General features: G+C 45.6%; 1 protein-coding gene across 1 annotated transcript in view; it reads right to left on the reverse strand.

The window, feature by feature from the left end:
• FNTB (farnesyltransferase, CAAX box, subunit beta) overlaps positions 1-18971 on the reverse strand; it is a 51488-nt gene extending 32517 nt beyond the window's left edge. The window contains exons 1-3 of the mRNA XM_073554170.1: positions 18754-18971; positions 4415-4479; positions 1880-1952 (exon numbers count right to left, since the gene is read on the reverse strand). Of these exons, the coding sequence (XP_073410271.1) occupies positions 1880-1952; positions 4415-4479; positions 18754-18855 (240 nt within the window). The 5' untranslated portion in view covers positions 18856-18971. The remainder of the gene's footprint in view (positions 1-1879; positions 1953-4414; positions 4480-18753) is intronic.
• Positions 18972-20843: the final 1872 nt, after the last annotated feature.

The raw sequence follows: 20843 nt of genomic DNA on the forward strand, positions 1-20843 counted from the left end.
TCAAGCCAAACCAACTTGTGGGAGGGGCTTCTGGAAGCATGGGGTGAAGTTTCTCCAGATTTCCTCAGCAAATTAACTGCTAGAATTCCAAGGGTCTGCAATGCTGTAATTGCTGCAAAGGGAGAATTCTTTGACGAACGCAAAGTTTGAAGGAGAAAATTATTATTTCAAATAAAAATCTTTTTTTCGAACCCTGTCAATGTCTGGACTAGATTTTAAATTCATTTGGCAACTCATTTGATTAATAAAAGTATGAGCTTTCATGGAAAACACAATTGTCTGGGTGACCCCAAACTTTTGAACGGTAGTGTATTTACAAGAAAAACCCGAACACCAATAGTAATCATATAGAGTAAAGTGCAAATGCAATGAAGGGGTTATAGATTGCGGTTGTCTGGAGGCTGTCAAGTCCACAATTAGTACTAGATAAATGCTGGCTGTACAGCCATAGGCGTAAGCATAAGTGGGCTGTAGAGCCCTAGTTAAAGTAAAGTGCAATGAAGGAAGGTATAAATCTAAGTAACCATATACATTTACCCGAGTATAGACGTGTTACCAAATTCCCCTACGAGCATTTCGATGCTTGCCTTCTTCTGGGGGGCGTGAAGAATGCAATACTGATTTGATTTACTGTACTATTATTCAGTCGATTACCATTTCAGGACAATACATATTCTTATGTACTTTGTTAGTCTGGAGAGACAACACTATCATGTGCATTTTATTAATTGTTCCCCCCTTTTTATGACGTGTCCCATCCATAGTTTCAGCCTGTCTTCTATATATTTTATGACAATTGTTTAAATAAAAATGTGCTTTTTTTAAAAAAATAATCCCTTTATATGGTCTTTTTGCAACAAATCTCTATATGATCCTGTAGGTTACTGTGCACAATCCTGCTGACAGGTTCCCTTTAAACATTAATGCAAAGTAGAAGACTTTTTGGCTGGTTGACAGGCTATTAAAAAGGTGAGTAAAATAAAACTGTACTTTCACCAAACTTTGCATAAATCAATAGTACATATAAAGAATATAAAAGACTTTCTAAGATATCAGAGAAATGAACTTATTCCTCCACTTATTAGCCTCTTCTTCCCCCATCCACTTGAACTTGTCATGCACTGGGGGGGGGGGGAGCTCAAGGCCATCTTGCTCAGACAAAACTGAAATGCAGGCTCCCTGTGGTGTCATGTAACACAGCTTATTACACAATGGAGGATGTAGGTGAAAAGGAGTGAGGAGCAGGGAGAGGAACCAGGCAGAGGAAGACACAGAAATACATGGTGAACTTTCTAATTTGTCCTTTACTTCAGCCCAGAGTCGACTTGCATAAGATGGCTGAGCTCTGCTGTAGAACATCCTCCCATGTTATTGTTGCATGTGCCTAAAAAAGGAATCCCTCTCGAATTATGGCAGACATCATAGCACCTAGTCCAATTCCTCCAGGCACCCAGTGGATTGCAAATTAAAAAGATTGACTATGCATTAGTGATAAACTGATGAAAATGAAGGATACAAATGATGTAATGGCCAGATATAGTGTAATTAACTACTTCTTAGACACTTGATCCCAGCCAGTCTTCTACTTTGCACTCACTCCAAAAAGCTGTCTGCAAATAGGAGATCTTCTTGAGAAGAATTTGGTTGTGCTCCGGCTGCTGAACAACCACAAGACATGAAGCCGCAGGAACGCAAACATTTTCGAGCACGCCGGAGACACTCGGTTAGCACCCGAGCATTGCGGATAACAGCTTATCTCAGCATGTTCACTCGTCACTAATTGCTACCCAATATCTCCCTCCATTACAAATTTCTGCCAGCAGAAGGCCGGCTTCATTGGAGGTAGCCTATACTGTTACCTTTATTAGATTGTCCGTACCTCATATGTTTCCGATAGCTGCTGTAAGCCTTTTCGTAGGTAGTGTGAATGGAGCTCTCTCTCTAGAACAATTCTAAAAAGAAAGAAGGAAAATAATGGAAATGGGCACAGACATAGGACGCAGTGAACGGCCTCACTGTTGAAATCTAAAAAGTTATTCGAAAAATTTGTTTAACTGGAAAGCAAAGTTGTGATCAACTCACCATTTACCCACAGTGTTCTTGTAAACAAGAGATGCTGATATATTTTGCGTGCAATGTACATGTTTTTTGTCATGTGTGCATGAGTTTTTAAAAATCTTATTGGTGAATGATGGTACTGGAAAATGCTACGTATTTCACATACCAAATATGCTGTGTAAAATAAACAGCAGAAAAAAAAAAATGCCAAGTGTGAACATACCCCAATACTGCTGAATACGATCACTGCCACTAGGAAAGAATTGGGACAAGTGACCCCCTTACAAGTTACTTTTTAATTGGTCTCAACCCTTTTAACAATACATTTCATCAGCTGCAGACCCATTTAAAAACTAATTTTATAAGATTTTTTTTATACGCTATGCATCTTAGGTTTAAGGGGGTTATCCAAGAACAACATTAATGATCACAGGGTCTCCACTGTTAGGACCCCATGGTTACGAGAATGGGGAGCCCGAGCCCCCAATTCCTTCTTACTGCCCCTACTTCCAGCATTCTATATCTACGTGGCTGACGGAAACAGCAATACAAATGGCCATATCAGTCAATCACATGAGAGTGACGCACCACTGAAAACTTGAATGTGTTGTGCACTGAAGGAGGGATGGAGGGCTTGGGACTGGGTCCCTCTGGTGAGTCACCCAGTAATCAAACATTTAAAACACTTATCCTATGGAAGAAGCATTGCAAAAAAAAAAAACGTCAAGAGAAAACCACTTTAGGAATTCTGTAAACAACTGGATATTATAGGTCGAATCTTCGGATGATCTAACTACTCATCTTCCCAAGCAATTATTTCAGAACAGAGAGCCTACACTGAAGCTGCACAAATATATGAACCATGGCTGATGCGAGACACATAAAACAAGTCTGTGGGGTTTTGGGAGGCAGCATGCTGTATAGCAGATAAAATTTAAGATGCTCTTGTGCCATACATAGATTTACATGCACTCAAACTGTGTTGACCAAAAGGAACGAGGATTATAGGCCCAGTGCTATGGCTGGCTCCCGCATCACAAGCATTACTTTGTTGATATTACTTGCAGTTACTTTTTTTTAGCCAATTATTACTGTGCAAACATTATACATTGTGGACGTTTTCTGTAGGATGCTGGCAGACTATACTGCTTGCAGAGAGTGGCAATTAAATAAGTGATTTCCCTCAAAGTGAGAACTTTAATGAAGTTTGGAAGTTCCTCCGAACCTCAGACCAGCCAGAGAAAGCAGAGTGACAGCAACTCAGAATCCTTTTAAGGGGGCATGAAGATTTTAGAAGCTCTAAGTGAATTTGGGGAACTAACTCGCTTTCCAATCCAGAAGCTCAGGACAAAAACGATCACACGGGCAAAGCTTCCACCGACTGTCATGGATAGCGCTTGTTAAGAAGATGACCGACAAAATTTGGCTTTTATCCCAAGTCATATTACAAGACTCGTCAAAGGGTTGATTGTGACTTGTAGGATGGCTACTACCAATAGGTGGCGCTGTACAGTAAAAGTACTCTCTCTGAAGAGGCAATTTGCACACGCGACAAAATTAGTAATTTAACTGCAAAACTCCTCTTCACTGTTTTGTATAATTGATAGTTTACTGCTTAATCACGGCATTACCACAAACCTGGAAAAGCTGCGAAAAACTCAAATGGTTCAATATTTCTCTGTTTATATAATGAATATAATAAAGAGACTTTCACGCCCCCCCCCCCCAGTCTTTCCGAGCTCTGAAACCTCTGAATGCAGCGGAGTTGTGCTCGCTCTTCATCCGTTTCATTCATTCAACATGGGACTACTGAGTGCATCGCTTGGCTATTTTCCAGGAGTCCCATAGACCATGAATAGGAGAACACTTTGTACTTTGGGAATAACCGTTTGAGGAGCACATTTTTACATTGCGATTACATTGTGCCCCTTCCCCCACACACCTACTGAAAATTGATAGGCAGGAGACCAACCCCTATGTCCTTCCCAGAATTGCTAGAAAACCTTTGCTTTTAGGAAGAGGCAGAAGATTCCTCCAGGCTGACAAATCATGGGGACATATTTATGTCGGGTTTACAGCTATTTCCTTAACATTGCATGTAACAAAATGTATAGGTCTGTTACAAAAATAATGCAAATAAGGCCACGGGGAGAGCTTGTCAATAGCACATAGGAGAATCATCTGCCTAACATTTTCTTTATTCCTTTTTCCCCCTCAAATTTCAAAACTATGACAAGTAGTAATATTTGGATTTAAGAAAAAAAAATCTCAATGTGAACCTCAAGTAAAAGGAATAATCACATAGCTAGAATGGGCTTTTATACCATCAGAAAATATGATAAATTGCGTTACTTACTGAATGCTTTCTTGATGGTGTTTGACAGCAGCAAAGATGGAACCAACTGAACTCTCAACTTTTTTCTGTAAAGTAAAGGAAAGAAAAAAAAACACAATTTACATTTACTCATTTAACCCCTGCTGTTGCTAGTCTTCTGTTTACCTGGCTGCAGTGGTGACATCTTTTAGATCACATATGACTGCTGCAGCCACTGCCCCTGGCATTGAACAGCAGGAAATTGATCGTTGAGGCCAGTGATTGGCTGCAACGTTCGATCTCGGGGACATTACTACATGCATGAGGTAAAATAGCACAACAATCCCAAAATAGACAAGAACGAACCGATAGGCAACAGCCAAAAGACCTACTGAGGACATCTGTTCTCTGTTAGAAAAACATTGATTAAAGGGAATCTGTCACCCCTTTTTTTGGACTATGAGCTGCCGGCACCGACATCAGGGGCTTATCTACAGCATTCTGTAATGCTGTAGATAAGCCCCTTATGTAACCTGAAAGATAAGAAAAAAAAGTTAGATTATACTCATCCCGGCGTCCGGTCTGATGGGTACGTACGCCTCCCATCTTCATACGATGCCGTCCTCTTCTTCCCTTCCTGTCGTGGCTCCGGCACAGGCACACTGCTCTGCCCTGATGAGGGCAGAGCAGAGTCTTGCAGTGCGCAGAGAGAGGTCCGGCACCTGCGCACTGCAGTATTCTGCTCTGCCCTCATCAGGGCAGAGCAGTGTGCCTGTGCCGGAGACACGACAGGAAGGGAAGAAGAGGACGGCATCGTATGAAGATGGGAGGCGCCAGACCGCAACACCCATCAGACCAAGAGCGGACCGCTCCCCGGTGAGTATAATCTAACTCATTTTTCTTCTTTCAGGTTACATCGGAGGCTTATCTACAGCATTATAGAATGCTGTAGACAAGCCCCTAATGGCGGTGTCGGCAGCTCATAGTCCAAAAAAAGGGTGACAGATTCCTTTTAAGAATTGTGTTCATAGAAGGACAGCATGAAGGAAACCATTGATGTCCAAAACAAAGCAAAGAGGAAAGAAAAAAAAAGGTCACTTTTTTCCATTTCGCTGCTGTTTTATGATGCAGGATCTGCAACACAAATCAGTGACATGTGAGCCAAGCTCAACATCCACCCAACTAGCTAGACTGTCAGCTCTTCAATGTCCCTCCTCCCTGCTGAGGTCTCAGTACAAGCTGCAGTTGTCACTCTGGTTGGCGTCTGAATATACTTGGACTGATAAAATGCTCATTTTAAATATCAAGATTATATACAGCCATTCAGATACAGATTTTTAAAGTAAATACACCTTATCAGATCTAAAATATACAGGTTGTACTGCGAAGTTTGCTGACAGATTGGCTTTAACCTTACAGCTATATTTCTACATTATAAGACTACATAAATCACATGAACTCAGATAATCAATTTTGAATAAATATGCACTAGAAGAGGAAAAATGTAGAAAAGCACAAATTGTACATGAATCAGGCAAACAAAGAGTGAACAGAATGAATGCCGGGAATGTCTCCCCCAAATGCCCTACACAAACATTCTGCATTACACAATGGGAAGAGAAGGGAATGTAATGTTGAGATAATAGAAATAGTCATCACAAAGTTACACTAAATACAATCTGAAACCCATGAATGCGCAAACGCCTCATTTAGATATTGTGATTTTTCATGTAAGCAGAAAAATAGGCATGTCATTAATGTTTGTTCAGTTTTTATCATCAGAGATTCATGAGTGATGAAAAACAAAGTCCGTGAAAACAGGATTTTTGGGTTGCTTACTGTAAAATCTGTTTCTCGGAGCCTTCATTGGGGGACACAGAAACCATGGGTGCATGCTGCTGCCACTAGGAGGCTGACACTATGCACAGAAAAAGGTTAGCTCCTCCTCCGCAGTATTCACCCCACCGACCGGCACTAATTTCCTCAGTTAGTGAGAAAGCAGTAGGAGAAGTAACAACAGAATGGACAACTCAACTGTAACCAAACAAAAGAACAGGAGTTGCAAATCATGGGAGGGAGGGTGCTCTGTCCCCCAATGAAGGCTCCTGTTTTCTCTATCGCCTCATTGGGGGACAAAGAAGCCATGGAACGTCCCAAAGCAGTCCCTGGGGAGGGAAAAGCAAACTTCCATTAGGTCTAAGAACTCACCATCGCCGCCTGCAAGATCCTTCTGCCTAGGCTGGCATCCGCCGAAGCGTAGGTGTGGACCTCGTAAAATTTGGCAAATGTGTGGATCGAAGACCAAGTTGCAGCTTTGCAAAGCTGCAGCGCGGAGGCTCTGTGGCGCACCGCCCAGGAGGCACCCACTGCCCGGTTAGAGTGAGCTCTAATTTCAGGAGGGGGCACTCGATGCTTGACCCGGTAGGCTTCCAAAATTGCCGATCTGATCCAGCGAGGAATAGTAGCCTTGGAGGCCGGCTGACCCTTCCGCGCACCGTCTGGAATGATAAAAAGTGAGTGTCTTCCGCAAGGGAGCCATCTTAGCCAGGTAGACCGTCTACGCCCTGACCAGGTCTAGCTTGTTCAAGGAGCGCTCCAGAGAGTGGATTGGACCCGGACAAATGGACGGGAGAACAATGTCCTCATTTAGGTGGAAAGTAGACACCACCTTAGGAAGGAAGGAAGGCGGGGGCCGCAGGACCACCTTATCCTGGTGGAGCACCAAGAAAGGGGGTGACAAGAAGGGGCCGCCAATTCCGACAAGCGCAGGATGGAGGTGATGGCCACCAGAAAGGCCACTTTCCAGGAGAGAAGGGATAGGGAGACTTCCCTGAGAGGTTCAAAGGGTGACCCTTGAAGAGCCTCCGGGACCAGATTGAGATCCCATGGATCCACGGGAGCACGGTACGGAAGTGCCGCATGAGCCACTCCCTGAAGAAAGGTCTTGACCTGCGGACGGGAGCCTAACATCTTCTGGAACAGGATGGAAAGCGCCGAGACTTGACCTTTTAAAAGAGCTGAGGGCAAGGCCCACATCTAGGCCTGTCTGGAGGAACGCCAGGATAGAAGGGAGAGAAAAGGACATGGGCGGAACGTCATTGGCCTCGCACCAAGTGAAATAGGCCTTCCACGTACGATAATAAATTCTTGAAGATGATGGCTTTCTAGCCCGGATCATGCTGTGAATCAGACGATCCGAAAAACCTGACCGAATCAGAACCGCGGTTTCAACAGCCACGCCGTTAAATTGAGCGGCAGAGAATTGGGGTGGCAGATTGGACTCTGAGACAGAAGATCTGCTCTGTCTAGAAGCTTCCAGGAGGCGTCCGCGAGAAGGTTGACGATGTCTGTGAACCAAGGCCTTCTTGGCCAATCCGGAGCGATGAGGATGACTGGTACCCCTTCCGCCTTAACTTTCTTCAACAGCTTGGGAAGAAGAGGAAGGGGAGGGAACAGATAGGGAAGATTGAACTGAGACCAAGGAATGGTGAGAGCATCGGTGCCCACTGCGAGAGGATCTCGGGCCCTGGATACGAATTGTGGGACCTTCCTGTTCAGGTGAGACGCCAGCAGATCTACGTCCGAAGTCCCCCAACGACAGCAAATCTGATGAAAGACGTCCGGGTGTAAGGACCACTCTCCCGCCGCGAGACCCTCGCGGCTGAGAAAATCGGCGGCCCAGTTGTCCACGCCGGGAATGTGCACCGCGGATATCGCTGGGACTGATACCAGTGGTGAATCTTGGACACTTCCGCTAGAGCCGAAGAACTCCGTGTCCCCGCTTGGTGGTTGACATATGCCACCACTGTGGCATTGTCTGTCTGAATCCGTATCGGCAGACCCCTGAGAAGCCTTTCCCAGTGAATGAGAGCCAGATAAATCGCCCGTATCTCGAGGACATTGATTGGCAGAACTGTCTCGAGTTGACCACCGACCCTGGACAGTCTGATTGCGAAACACTGCCCCCCAGCAGAGAAGGCTGGCGTCCGTAGTCACAATCTGCCAGTGAATCGGAAGGAATGATCGGCCTAGGGCAATGAGAGGTGACGTCAGCCACCAATTGAGGGACTATTTGACCCGAGACGAGAGGCGGAGTGGACGATCCAGGGAAAGGACAGACCTGTTCCACCGAGACAGGCTGGCCTGTTGAAGCGGTCTCGAGTGGAATAGAGCAAAGGGAATTGCTTCGGCCGTCGCCACCATCTTTCCCAAGACTTTCATTGCAGATCGAAAGGATGGAAGCTGAGGGCTCTGCAGCGAACGTACATCTCGTCACAAAGATATCAACTTCTTTTTGTGAAGAAGGACTCTCGATCGACGGGAGTCGGAACAAGGCAGGACTTCATTTTGTTTACGAGCCATCTGAATCTGGACAGGGTGTCGAGAATGATGGCAAGACTTTGGTGAGCCTGGGGAAAAGATGGAGCTTTGATCAGAATGTCGTCGAGGTACGGAAAGAGGACGAGACCTCTGATCCTCAACAGGGCCATCACCGCTGCCATGATCTTTGTAAATACTCTGGGCGCGGTGGCGAGGCCGAACGGCAGGGTGACAAACTGGTAGTGGTCCTGCTGAATAGCGAAACGCAGGAATTTCTGATGCCCGGGAAAGATGGGGACATGCAGATGGGCATCCTGAATGTCTATTGAGCACATGAATTCCTGCGCATCCATGGAATCGATTACTGAACGAAGGGACTCCATCCCGAAATGCCGCAGGCGGACCCTTTTGTTCAGTAGTTTGAGATCCAGAATGGGCCGTACCGCGCCGCCTTTTTTCGGCACTACGAACAGGTTTGAGTAAAACCCTGTGAATCGTTCTGTTTCGGGAACAGGCACAATCACCCCGGAGATGAGAAGAGAGTCGATGGATGCAAAAAAATCCGGAACTAAGGCGGGGTCTTTTGGAGGTTGAGACTCGAAGAAATGATCTCGGGGCCGAGAAACGAACTCTATCTTGTGTCCTGAGGATACAACTTCCCTGACCCAAGCGTCTTCCACCGAGGCAAGCCAGACATCTCTGAAGAAAAGGAGTCGGCCGCCCAGCTGGGAAGGTGCCTCGTAACTTTGTTGATAGTCATGCAGATGTGGACCGTCCAGTTCTGGATATGGAGGATCTGCCATGGGAGGAGTGAGATCGCCAGGAGGGAGTGGGCCTAAAGGAGACCTTCCTATTCTGGCGCGCTTGCGGCCTTTGTTGGTTGGAAAAGGGTTCTGCCGACGCGGCGGAAAGACCGAAAGGGCCGAAACTGACGCCTTGGAGGAGGTCAACGAGGCTTGGACTGAGGGAGAAGAGAGCTTGTACCCCCAGTAGCGTCTTTAATGATCTGGTCCAGTCGAGATCCGAAGAGACGCGCTCCCTGAAAAGGCAGATTGGTAAGGGACTTTTTAGAAGACAAATCCGCCTGCCAAGCCTTAAGCCAAATTGTGCGCCGGATTGCAACAACGTTGCTGGACGCTTGAGCTGCGCAAGACACGGCATCTAAGGAGGCACAGACCAAATATTCCCCTGCATGGGAGATCTGGTTGGCTAGCTCGGCCAGACGTTACGGTTGGGCTCCATCAAGAATGCCTTGGCGGAGATCCTCCGCCCAAGTAGCTGTGGCTTTTGCTACCCAAGTGGAAGCAAAGGTCGGGCTTAGCACAGTAGCAGCCGCTTCAAATGCTGACTTTGCTAAGGATTCTATGATCCTGTCGTTAGAATCCTTCAGAGACGCAACACCTGAAATCGGAAGGACTGTGTTAGATAGACTGGACACAGGAGCATCTACAGAGGGGGAAGCCGACCAGTTGTCTGTGAGCTCTTGAGAAAATGCATACAGCACGCCGAGGCTCTTCCCTCTTTGCAAAACGCCTGGTTGGATTTTCTCTTTCCCTAGTAAGGAGCTTGTCAAACTCAGAGTGAGGAGCGAACACTCTGGAAGGTGCTTCTGCCCGTCTGAAAGAAACCTCCTGATCTGAGGGTTTCGCAGGGGAGTCTGTGATCTCGAAAGTGTGGTTGATCGCGGCAATGAGGTTCTGTATTGTAACCTTCATGTCCGTGGTATGGTCCGAATCCAGCTCTAAAATCTCTTCGGATGGCGCATCCGAGAAAGCTTCACCTGACTCGGGTGAGGAGGCACGGGAAGGAGACTGCTGGGAAGGACTATGCGGTGAGATGGGGCAAGGGGAGGATTCCGGCCGGAGATCCTGCCTGGGCCTTTTGCGGCTCATGCTGGCTGACTCAGATGGAGCCTCTTGTGACCTGCTGGATCCTGCAGAAGTGTCTAGGGGCAACTTATGAAGAGTGGCCACTAGGGACTGAGACACCCTGGTAACATCTGCCACTGATTGTGATAGAGAAGCCCAGCCAGGGATGGGGGGGGTTCACTCTCACGTGGAACAACAGGGGGCTCCTGGGCGGCAGACTCAATGGGATTGCTGCAGTCGAGGCAGAGGGGAGTGGACTGACCTGAGGGAAGTTTGCGACTGCAAGAACATGCAAAGTACTTGACTAAAGTGCAAGTGGGGGTCGGAGGGCGAGCACAGTCAGGCTTAGAGTTAGACATAATGAAGGAAAGTGACTGAAGCAGTGCCGGAAGGTTGGGGGACAGGAGGCAGAGGAGGTGTCAGTCTGCAGTTGCAGAGCTACTCACGTCCGGTGTCCTGTAGATACTCCCAGTAAGCAATGCTACACGGCTCTTCTGGACTTGCAGGGCCACAGCAGAAGAGACGGGGTCTGGCTGACAGGCAGAGAAAATGGCGCCAGCCTGAGAGGTGCAGAGAAGGAAGCGCGCGCTTTTCAGGAAGAGGATGGGCGGAGCTAACGCCGATCCTGAAGATGGCACCGCCCGCTGGAACATAATATCAGGGGAGAAGGTGGAGGGCGGGCCTAGCACGGGCGGGAGAGAAGCCCGCCTAAGAATGAGGGCGGGGGGCACGTGGCCGCGATGCAGGACAAGGCCCGAAATGAAGCCGGGGCCTAGATTAAATGCGGCGGCCACCTGTAAGCGCGGGGCGGCGCGGAAGCCCCGCAGCACTGCCACGGTGACCGCTCCCGAGGATCGCTGTGACCGGGCGGGGGAGAAGCCCACCTAAGAATGAAGGTGGGGACGAAGCCGCTGCAGAACAAGGCCCAAACCGAAGCCGGGGTCTGGATTAAATGCGGCGGCCGCCGGGAGGCGCGGAGGCCTCGCAGCACTGCCGCAGCGACCGCTCCCAAAGGATCTGTGCCTGAGCTGCTGAGGAGGATGCGACTTGGGGGCCTCATACTTACCCTGCCTGATCAGTCTTCGGAGTAAACCTGAGGGAATAAAGGTACCTTCATCCAGCGTGCTGATTCCTGTAAAAGAGTGTCCGCGCCCCATCCAAACCGACAGGCTCTGGTAGGCGAGTGTGTGGGAGACGAGGACCATCTGGATCGCTGACACGCACCCGTGTTAGGTTCTTGGTCCTGCGGTGGAGAGCTATGAGGATACGGAGTGGCAGTACACGCCGTACTCAGTCTCTTTGTGGGACTACAGATGTGACTATTCACTCTGTATCCCTCCGGAAACCTGAAAGAAAAACGACGCACACTGAGGTAGATATGGGTCTAAAGAAAGACCCCTGTCCACCTCCTACTGACACTAAGCTAAGCTGAGGAAATTAGTGCCGGTCGGTGGGGTGTATACTGCGGAGGAGGAGCTAACCTTTTTCTGTGCATAGTGTCAGCCTCCTAGTGGCACAATGGTTTCTGTGTCCCCCAATGAGGCAATAGAGAAAATCACAGTCAACACTGGAATGGTCAGCAGTGTGATGTCTGCAGTTTTCATCGCTAAACAGCATGCAAAGGATAGAAGTTTCGGAAAGGATTTAGCTATTCATATGTGAAAAACATTGACCCGATACTCAGACGGCACCCGCCCACCCACTACACCCGACTAACCCAAAACAAAAGACACACCCTACTGACCCAAAACACCTTACCGACCCATTTTCGAATATGTGAAAAACAGACATCTCAAAGAGGCCTGGCTTTGTTCACACATCCAGGGCTGTGGAGTCGGTAAGACAAACCTGCGACTCCGACTCCTCAATTTCCCTTACACAGACTCCGACTCCAACTCCGACTCCACGACTCCGACTCCCACACATATTGCTTATATTTAAGTGAAAAATTTATTGTAGTACAATGTGAACCTCAGACATTTAATCATTTTTATGATCCAATAATCAAGATATTTAGATAGAACAGAATATATATTGGTGTACTAACCGGTTTTCATTCTTTTTGGTACAGATACGATATGGATAGACAGATATGGATAAATGGATAGATAGAGCAGATTTCTAATCTGCTTTTGCTATTGAAAACATTATCTATGAGCTCAAAAACCTTTCAGGTGATGCAGTTTTTTAAAAAGATGATCGGCTTTTGCAGCTGAAAAACGTATTCTCAAAAAACACAGGAAAAACGCTGTGTGTGAATGTAGCCTTAGATCAGGAATATAACAGCCATTTATAGGACATTTCATAACTTTCCCAAATTCCTATGAAAAAATATTCAGCACATCCTGCATTGAATTACTGTACCCAATTTATTATATATTTTAGGAGTCGGAGTCGGTCCATTTTATACTGACTCCAACTCCGACTCCACCAAAATGAGCACCGACTCCGACTCCACGACTCCGACTCCACAGCCCTGCACACATCAGTATTTCTATGCCATAAGCTGATGTGTCTTCAAAACACAGAACAAGTGTAAATCTTTCAATTATAGTTTCTCTTCAAGCCAAAACCGAGAGTGGAACATACAAACACTGACATGTGAATAAGTCCTTACATATGTGGATTTTTCTGCAGATTCATGGCAAAAATCCATGTGTCCCCCAGAAATCTGGAGGAGTATTGCAGGGTGCCTAATGCACAGTGATGTGTTGTGAAACTTCATTAGTACACGAATATCCAAATCATTTGATTATCAGTCACAAACAATAATACATACAATGAGTATTTATTTGGGCTAAGTTCTTTCACACTAGATTTTTGTACTTTTTAAACAAGCTCACGTTTTTATATTGTGAACAAAAAAGTCATAGCAAAACTAGTGTAAGAGGATTCAAGTGCAAGTCAACTTTCAACCTTTTTTTCCTCTAAACACATCGATTTGCATTTTTTTCTGTTATTGAAAAAATATGATCCTCTTCAAATGATATATGGGGCGCTAACAGTATTAGGATATTGGGCGACTTGTTTTTGGGAAATAAAAAAAGCTAATGTATGAAAACACAATTACAAAAAAATTTAGCTAGACTCCAATAAACAAGGATCCATTTTTTTTTTTATATAATGAGGCGCACAGACTACTTTTTTGCTTTCTGTAAAAAAATGTAATCGAAACAGATATGTGCACAAACGTATGAAAAATTATACCAATGTGTCATCTTTTATCTGTTACGGTATATTTTATATAAATACAAATTTGTCCTTTTAAATCAATTTCTTTTACATTACAGATACTTAGTCGTAGCAGTATAGTGGACTGGGAAATCTCATGTCAACAGTAAAAAAAGGGGCATCTTAAGGGTCTCCACAATCACTACAAATTAAATTAACACAATCTTTGGGATAGGTCATCAATACAACATTGGGGGTCCAACACCTAGCACCTCCCAATGATTTGGTGTCGTCATCTCCAGACAGTAACTGGAGCTGGGCTGTACTGGCTAACTAGTTGTGGTGGTGCCGAGTTTGGGACCAATCTGATATTGATGAGAGTAGGTAAATATCTTGTGACCAGACTATCCCTTTGAGGATAGTGCTACATGAAAAACTTGGTGCTGCACACAGATTGCAATATATACCAATAATTCATATTAAATTTTCTAAGTGATTGTGTTGCAGCACAGAACAGTAACCCAAATATTGCCAAAAATGTAAACTTGACGGATTTTCGGTCGCATGTCACACGGTAAGGCTATGTGCACACGGTGCGGATTCTGCTGCGGATCTGCAGCGTTTCTGGCCCTGCAGGCCCGCAGCAGTTTCTGCTGCGTTGTACAGTACCATTGTTTGCAATGGTAAAACCAAAAACGCAGTGCACATGCTGTGGATTTTTCCACGCGGATTACAATCAGCAGCATGTCAATTCTTTGTGCGGATTCCGCTGCGGTTTCACACCTTATCCATTGTGAGGTGTGAAACCACAGGGCTAAACTGCAAGCTAATCCGCAGGTCTTTTGACCTGAGGTTTTACCTGCGGATTTTTACAAATCCGCGTGGAAAAATCTGCAGGACCAAAATCTACGTGTGCACATAGCTTAAACGTCACATGTGCTTTGTACAAACAGGGGAGGGTTATCCCCTTTTTGGGCCGTACTTCTAGTTTATACTAAAAATGTAAGTAGTAGCCAGCTCACCAAAGCAGTCCATAGTTCCCTGGATCTTGGACTTATGCCAAAAACGAAGTAGACATAGATCCAGCTAGCTACACAGATAAAAATCCCTGAATTTTTATTAAAACAGACATCGCTTACAGTCCAAAGTGAAACACCACCAGCCCGTGCCCGGTGCATACAGCACTCTTAATCGTGGTGAAGACTTTTGGAATTTTTAATATGAATGAAACTTCAGAAATTTTTATCCGTGTAGCCGGATCCATCTCTACTTCATTTTTTTTGTAAAAAAAACAATTACGGTAACTAGAAAGCGGCATATAATACATGTGAAAACATAGCAAGAAGAGTTTGATAGCTTGCTAAATATAATACACACATTTGCCAGGAGATATTAGAAAGGCCATGCAGAATAAATGAAAAAAATTACGGTAACTTTAGTCATACGTAATATCATGATTAATAAAAAAAAAAAAACTTTATAAAAAAGGACCTGGTTGGTATAGTGGTGACACACACATCACTATTAAAAAAAAAAAAAAAAAAAATTTGCAAAGAGAAATCCATACAAGATATCCATGTCTGGACACAAATGCCAAGAAAAAAAAAAAATACACGGGTGCACATAAATACACATGGATATTATCCTACAGACAACGCTGTCATAAGTTATATAACAAGGACTGAGTGTTCCAAAATATGTACACTAAGTGCCTTCAAATACGCGGTATATATAGAATACAGTAACTAGCTGTAATCCCTATAATGACACCTGTGTTATGGGCAATATTGCATGTATTGGGGCTCATAGGGACAGGATATTACAAGATAATATGCCTTATGTGAAAAAAAGAGAACAAATTCTCATTATTGCTTTTTCATTTATCTGGTCGATTGACGGGCAGGTGTGGTCCTCCCCGTCTATTTTGAGGTCTGCTGGTATATGCCGAGCTCAATACAGTGCCAACCAAGTACCCTGTGTCATTTACATGTACTACTTACTGTAGGGTATTTGCTAATTGTTTTTATTCTAGATTCCGCTCACTTTATCATGGACTGCAGTGTATCCTGCATACATCTGCAACTTCATTGCAACATGCCTTGTTTTTTTATTTCCCACAGCCAAATCGCTAAACTCATTGTCAAATTTTTGGGGGTCACACGTCTTGGGCATCCCCTATCGTCTTGAATTCAGCGCCTCACATACGATTATCCACCACATTTGGAACCTTCAGACGCAACCTGCAAACTCATTTCTACAGGAACGTCTACTGCAGGGGTCTCAAACTCGGCTGAGTATATGGGCCGCACATAGGAAAAAGAAAAAAAAAAAATTTCATTTGTGGGCCCGGATTCTTTGCATGACAAAGTGATATTTTTGGTGAAAATATTTTTTTTTCCATGCATCTTTAGATAATTTTTGAACATTTTTTGTAGTGTTCATTTTAGGTTTTTTTTGGCATTCATTGTATGCGTTATGGTAGTTTTATAGCTTGGGTCGGTCGAAATGGATGCAGCGATAACAAACGGGCAATTTTTTTGGTTTACTTGTTTAGCTTATATAAAACAGCATTTTTAGTGGAAACATTTTTCATGCTTTATCTTGAATTTTTTTTTTTTTTTAAATATTTTTACAATTTTGCTTTAGTTTCCTTTAGTTGGCCACATACAGCAATATTGACTTACAATTAGCACCATACAACAATTCTGGCACACATCTTAGTAATGTCCCCCATTCTGGTCCACATCTTGTAGTAATGTCCCCCATGCGGGTCCACATGTCCCCATCCAGGAGTAAGAAAAAAAAAAATTCTTCTTACCTGTTGTAAGTTCCCTCAGCGACCTTTCTGCTCATGCGGCCGCGTGTTTGAGACAACCTGGTCTACAGCCTGCAATAACCCAACTGCAACCTCATCACTACCAGAGCTGCTGCAACCCTCCAACCTGTCTCCTTCCCCATCACCTAGAAGAATGTGAGCCTGGGGGGCAGGGTCGTCTCCCCCTCTGTAGTAGCCGGTTATTGTTTGTCAGTTGTAATATATGTGTTTTGTATGTAAACCTTCACATGTACAGCACCCTGGAATCAATGATGCTTTAAAAAGAAATAAGGATATCAGAAGTCACAAGTGTAAAATCCAATAATACAGTTGCCAATCACATTACAGTGACACTTCAGTTAGTGCAAGACACCAGTAACATATTGCACATGATGTCAGCGCTCAGGCAATATTATGGGATACGATTCTGAACACCATCGGAGCATTTCATACCAATAGGGCACAGACAGACGGTCGTATAACTCATGTGAGGATAGCATCGCAATCCTCGGACTGGCTGTCTGCTTGACAGCTGCAGAGAAATACGTGCCGTCAAGCTCAGGACAGGAGAGCAGACAACCAGTCCAAGCATTGCGATGCCATCCTCGCTGAGTTATACGACCGTCTGCTGCGCCCTTGGGTGCACATTCAGATGTCCATGCAAATCGGTCATAGATCGGACCCCAATGTACAGACTGGCCATGGGTCTCCCGAAAGGAGCGTAATAGCTTCAGAGAAATATATGAAGCGGTCACACTCCGGTCAGGAGAGCCGCAGCACCGTGCACTGTAGTCCCATCTCTGACCGATATGCACGAACATCTGAATGCAGCATTAGGAGATATTAGAACACCTACAGCAAGATATGGAAGTGACTAATAACACATGAGAAGCCAAGAATATAAATCAGAGTGTAAAAATTTGCAAAACATATCGATTTAGTATTGAGTATGAGCGCCGAATGCAGAAATCCCCACATTCACAGGCTCGGCTGCTATCACTAAGGTACGCTCAGCTGCTGAATGCACTTGGGCAAATCCTCAAGATCCGCTGCTGTGCAATTTCCGACCAATGATGTCACAGCTGTGCTGGATGGAGGACAAGTCTGGAGATGCTGCAGCTATGATAGCATGTTTATTGCCACACCATAATCCCAGGAGTAGAAGACTGCTGAGTAGTCGTCCATTCTGTACCGCAAGTGAAATCTGACGTCATGTACCAACGCTAATACCTCACAAAGTGTTGACACAAATTAAGTTTTTACAGAACATTCTGTTAAAAGCCAGAGGCTCAGCTATAAGTGTCCCACTGACCTAACACCACCGCTGGCAAAGGCAGATGACAGCAATGGAGGCAGAATTGAGGTCAGTCCTCTTCAGTGATGACTCCCACCATTTTGGATGCAATCATACCCAGAGACTGGCCTGGAGACCACATGGTTGGTACCATAATGAGGCCTTCACGAGGAACAGTTTTACAACACATCAACGCGGGATCACATGCTGCTCACGAGCAACCTGTGTGTAAGGCCGGGATCACACATGCGAGGAATATGGCCGTGTCTCACATGTAAATAACCGGCACTCAGGAACGGAGAGTGCGGCTCCATGAATTGCTATGCAGCCGCACGCTCTGATCTGAGTGTCGGGTTAATACGGCCGTATTCCTCACATGTGTGATTCCGGCCTAATAAGGGTGCTCCTATGGACTGCAGGGTCTCCAGACATGTCTCCCATTGAGCACATCTGGGACGACACTGGTCGGTATTTACACAGGAGCTGCCAGCAGCAGATCTTGATGATTTGACCAAGTGCATTCAGCAGCAGGACATTCCTCTGACAGCAATAACGTCATTGATGACAGCCGAGGCTGTAAGTGCCGGGATTTCTGCTCATGGTCTCCTACTCTTATAATGAATAAATAGAGATGGTTTCAAACTTTTCTTTCCATTTTTCACTATGTCTCTTCATCCTGGGATTTCCATAACTCCTCCTTCTTGGTGCTGCAATTTCAGTGTTGTGGAATATAAGATATTATATACACACAGATATAGACTAGTTCTACATTGTATGTGTGTTCATATTTATTTATACACACAGTCAGTGACGTGACACCAGACTCACTGACACACGAGAAGTATGGGTGGAAAGTTGCACAGAGCCTGTAACATTGCGTCTATAACTGACCTCCCCCCGCACAGCCCCCTACCTGCTCCACAGAGGTCTCCGTGGGTGTGAGGTCGTCCCTCAGCCGCTCGGCGGCGTGCTTCTCTCGTGTACACCGAAACGCCGCTTTCCTGCACTCCGCCATGACTGGCAGACCACACGTCGCCTATCAGCTACGGCGGCCCGGGAGGGTATAACTAGTGAAACGGCGAACAAATCGGCGCCCAAGTGTCAGCTGGGACTGAGGAGAAGTCAGGCAGCGTTAGCTTAGATCGCCATCTAGGGGCCGGCTGGGATATCACCTGCGACAGAATCCGCGCTGCACAGGCAGGAAAGTTACTACCCTGGTGTGATGGAATGCGGCTTCTGAGCAAAACACAAGTGCCCGGAGACTACCTGTGCCCAGAAACCGATAACTACCTGTACTAGGAAACAGCCATCTGTGCCCGGAAACCGATAACTACCTGTACTAGTAAACAGATAGCCATCTGTGCCCGGAAACCGATAACTACCTGTACTAGGAAACAGATAGCCATCTGTGCCCAGAAACCGATAACTACCTGTACTAGGAAACAGATAGCCATCTGTGCCCGGAAACCGATAACTACCTGTACTAGGAAACAGATAGCCATCTGTGCCCGGAAACCGATAACTACCTGTACTAGGAAACAGATAGCCATCTGTGCCCGGAAACCGATAACTACCTGTACTAGGAAACAGATAGCCTGCTATGCCCAGAAACCGATAACTACCTGTACTAGGAAACAGATAGCCTGCTATGCCCAGAAACCGATAACTACCTGTACTAGGAAACAGATAGCCTGCTATGCCCAGAAACCGATAACTACCTGTACTAGGAAACAGATAGCCTGCTATGCCCGGAAACCGATAACTACCTGTACTAGGAAACAGATAGCCATCTGTGCCCAGAAACCGATAACTACCTGTACTAGGAAACAGATAGCCATCTGTGCCCGGAAACCGATAACTACCTGTACTAGGAAACAGATAGCCATCTGTGCCCGGAAACCGATAACTACCTGTACTAGGAAACAGATAGCCATCTGTGCCCGGAAACCGATAACTACCTGTACTAGGAAACAGATAGCCATCTGTGCCCGGAAACCGATAACTACCTGTACTAGGAAACAGATAGCCATCTGTGCCCAGAAACCGATAACTACCTGTACTAGGAAACAGATAGCCTGCTATGCCCAGAAACCGATAACTACCTGTACTAGGAAACAGATAGCCTGCTATGCCCGGAAACCGATAACTACCTGGACTAGGAAACAGATAGCCATCTGTGCCCAGAAACCGATAACTACCTGTACTAGGAAACAGATAGCCTGCTATGCCCAGAAACCGATAACTACCTGTACTAGGAAACAGATAGCCTGCTATGCCCAGAAACCGATAACTACCTGTACTAGGAAACAGATAGCCTGCTATGCCCAGAAACCGATAACTACCTGTACTAGGAAACAGATAGCCTGCTATGCCCAGAAACCGATAACTACCTGGACTAGGAAACAGATAGCCATCTGTGCCCAGAAACCGATAACTACCTGTACTAGGAAACAGATAGCCTGCTATGCCCAGAAACCGATAACTACCTGTACTAGGAAACAGATAGCCTGCTATGCCCAGAAACCGATAACTACCTGTACTAGGAAACAGCCATCTGTGCCCGGAAACCGATAACTACCTGTACTAGGAAACAGATAGCCATCTGTGCCCGGAAACCGATAACTACCTGTACTAGGAAACAGATAGCCATCTGTGCCCGGAAACCGATAACTACCTGTACTAGGAAACAGATAGCCTGCTATGCCCAGAAACCGATAACTACCTGTACTAGGAAACAGATAGCCTGCTATGCCCAGAAACCGATAACTACCTGTACTAGGAAACAGATAGCCTGCTATGCCCAGAAACCGATAACTACCTGTACTAGGAAACAGATAGCCTGCTATGCCCGGAAACCGATAACTACCTGTACTAGGAAACAGATAGCCATCTGTGCCCAGAAACCGATAACTACCTGTACTAGGAAACAGATAGCCATCTGTGCCCGGAAACCGATAACTACCTGTACTAGGAAACAGATAGCCATCTGTGCCCGGAAACCGA

The sequence above is a fragment of the Dendrobates tinctorius genome, unplaced genomic scaffold (assembly GCF_039654945.1).
Source record: "Dendrobates tinctorius isolate UK_male_01 unplaced genomic scaffold, ASM3965494v1 ptg000208l, whole genome shotgun sequence".
NCBI classification, from domain to species: Eukaryota; Metazoa; Chordata; class Amphibia; order Anura; family Dendrobatidae; genus Dendrobates; species Dendrobates tinctorius.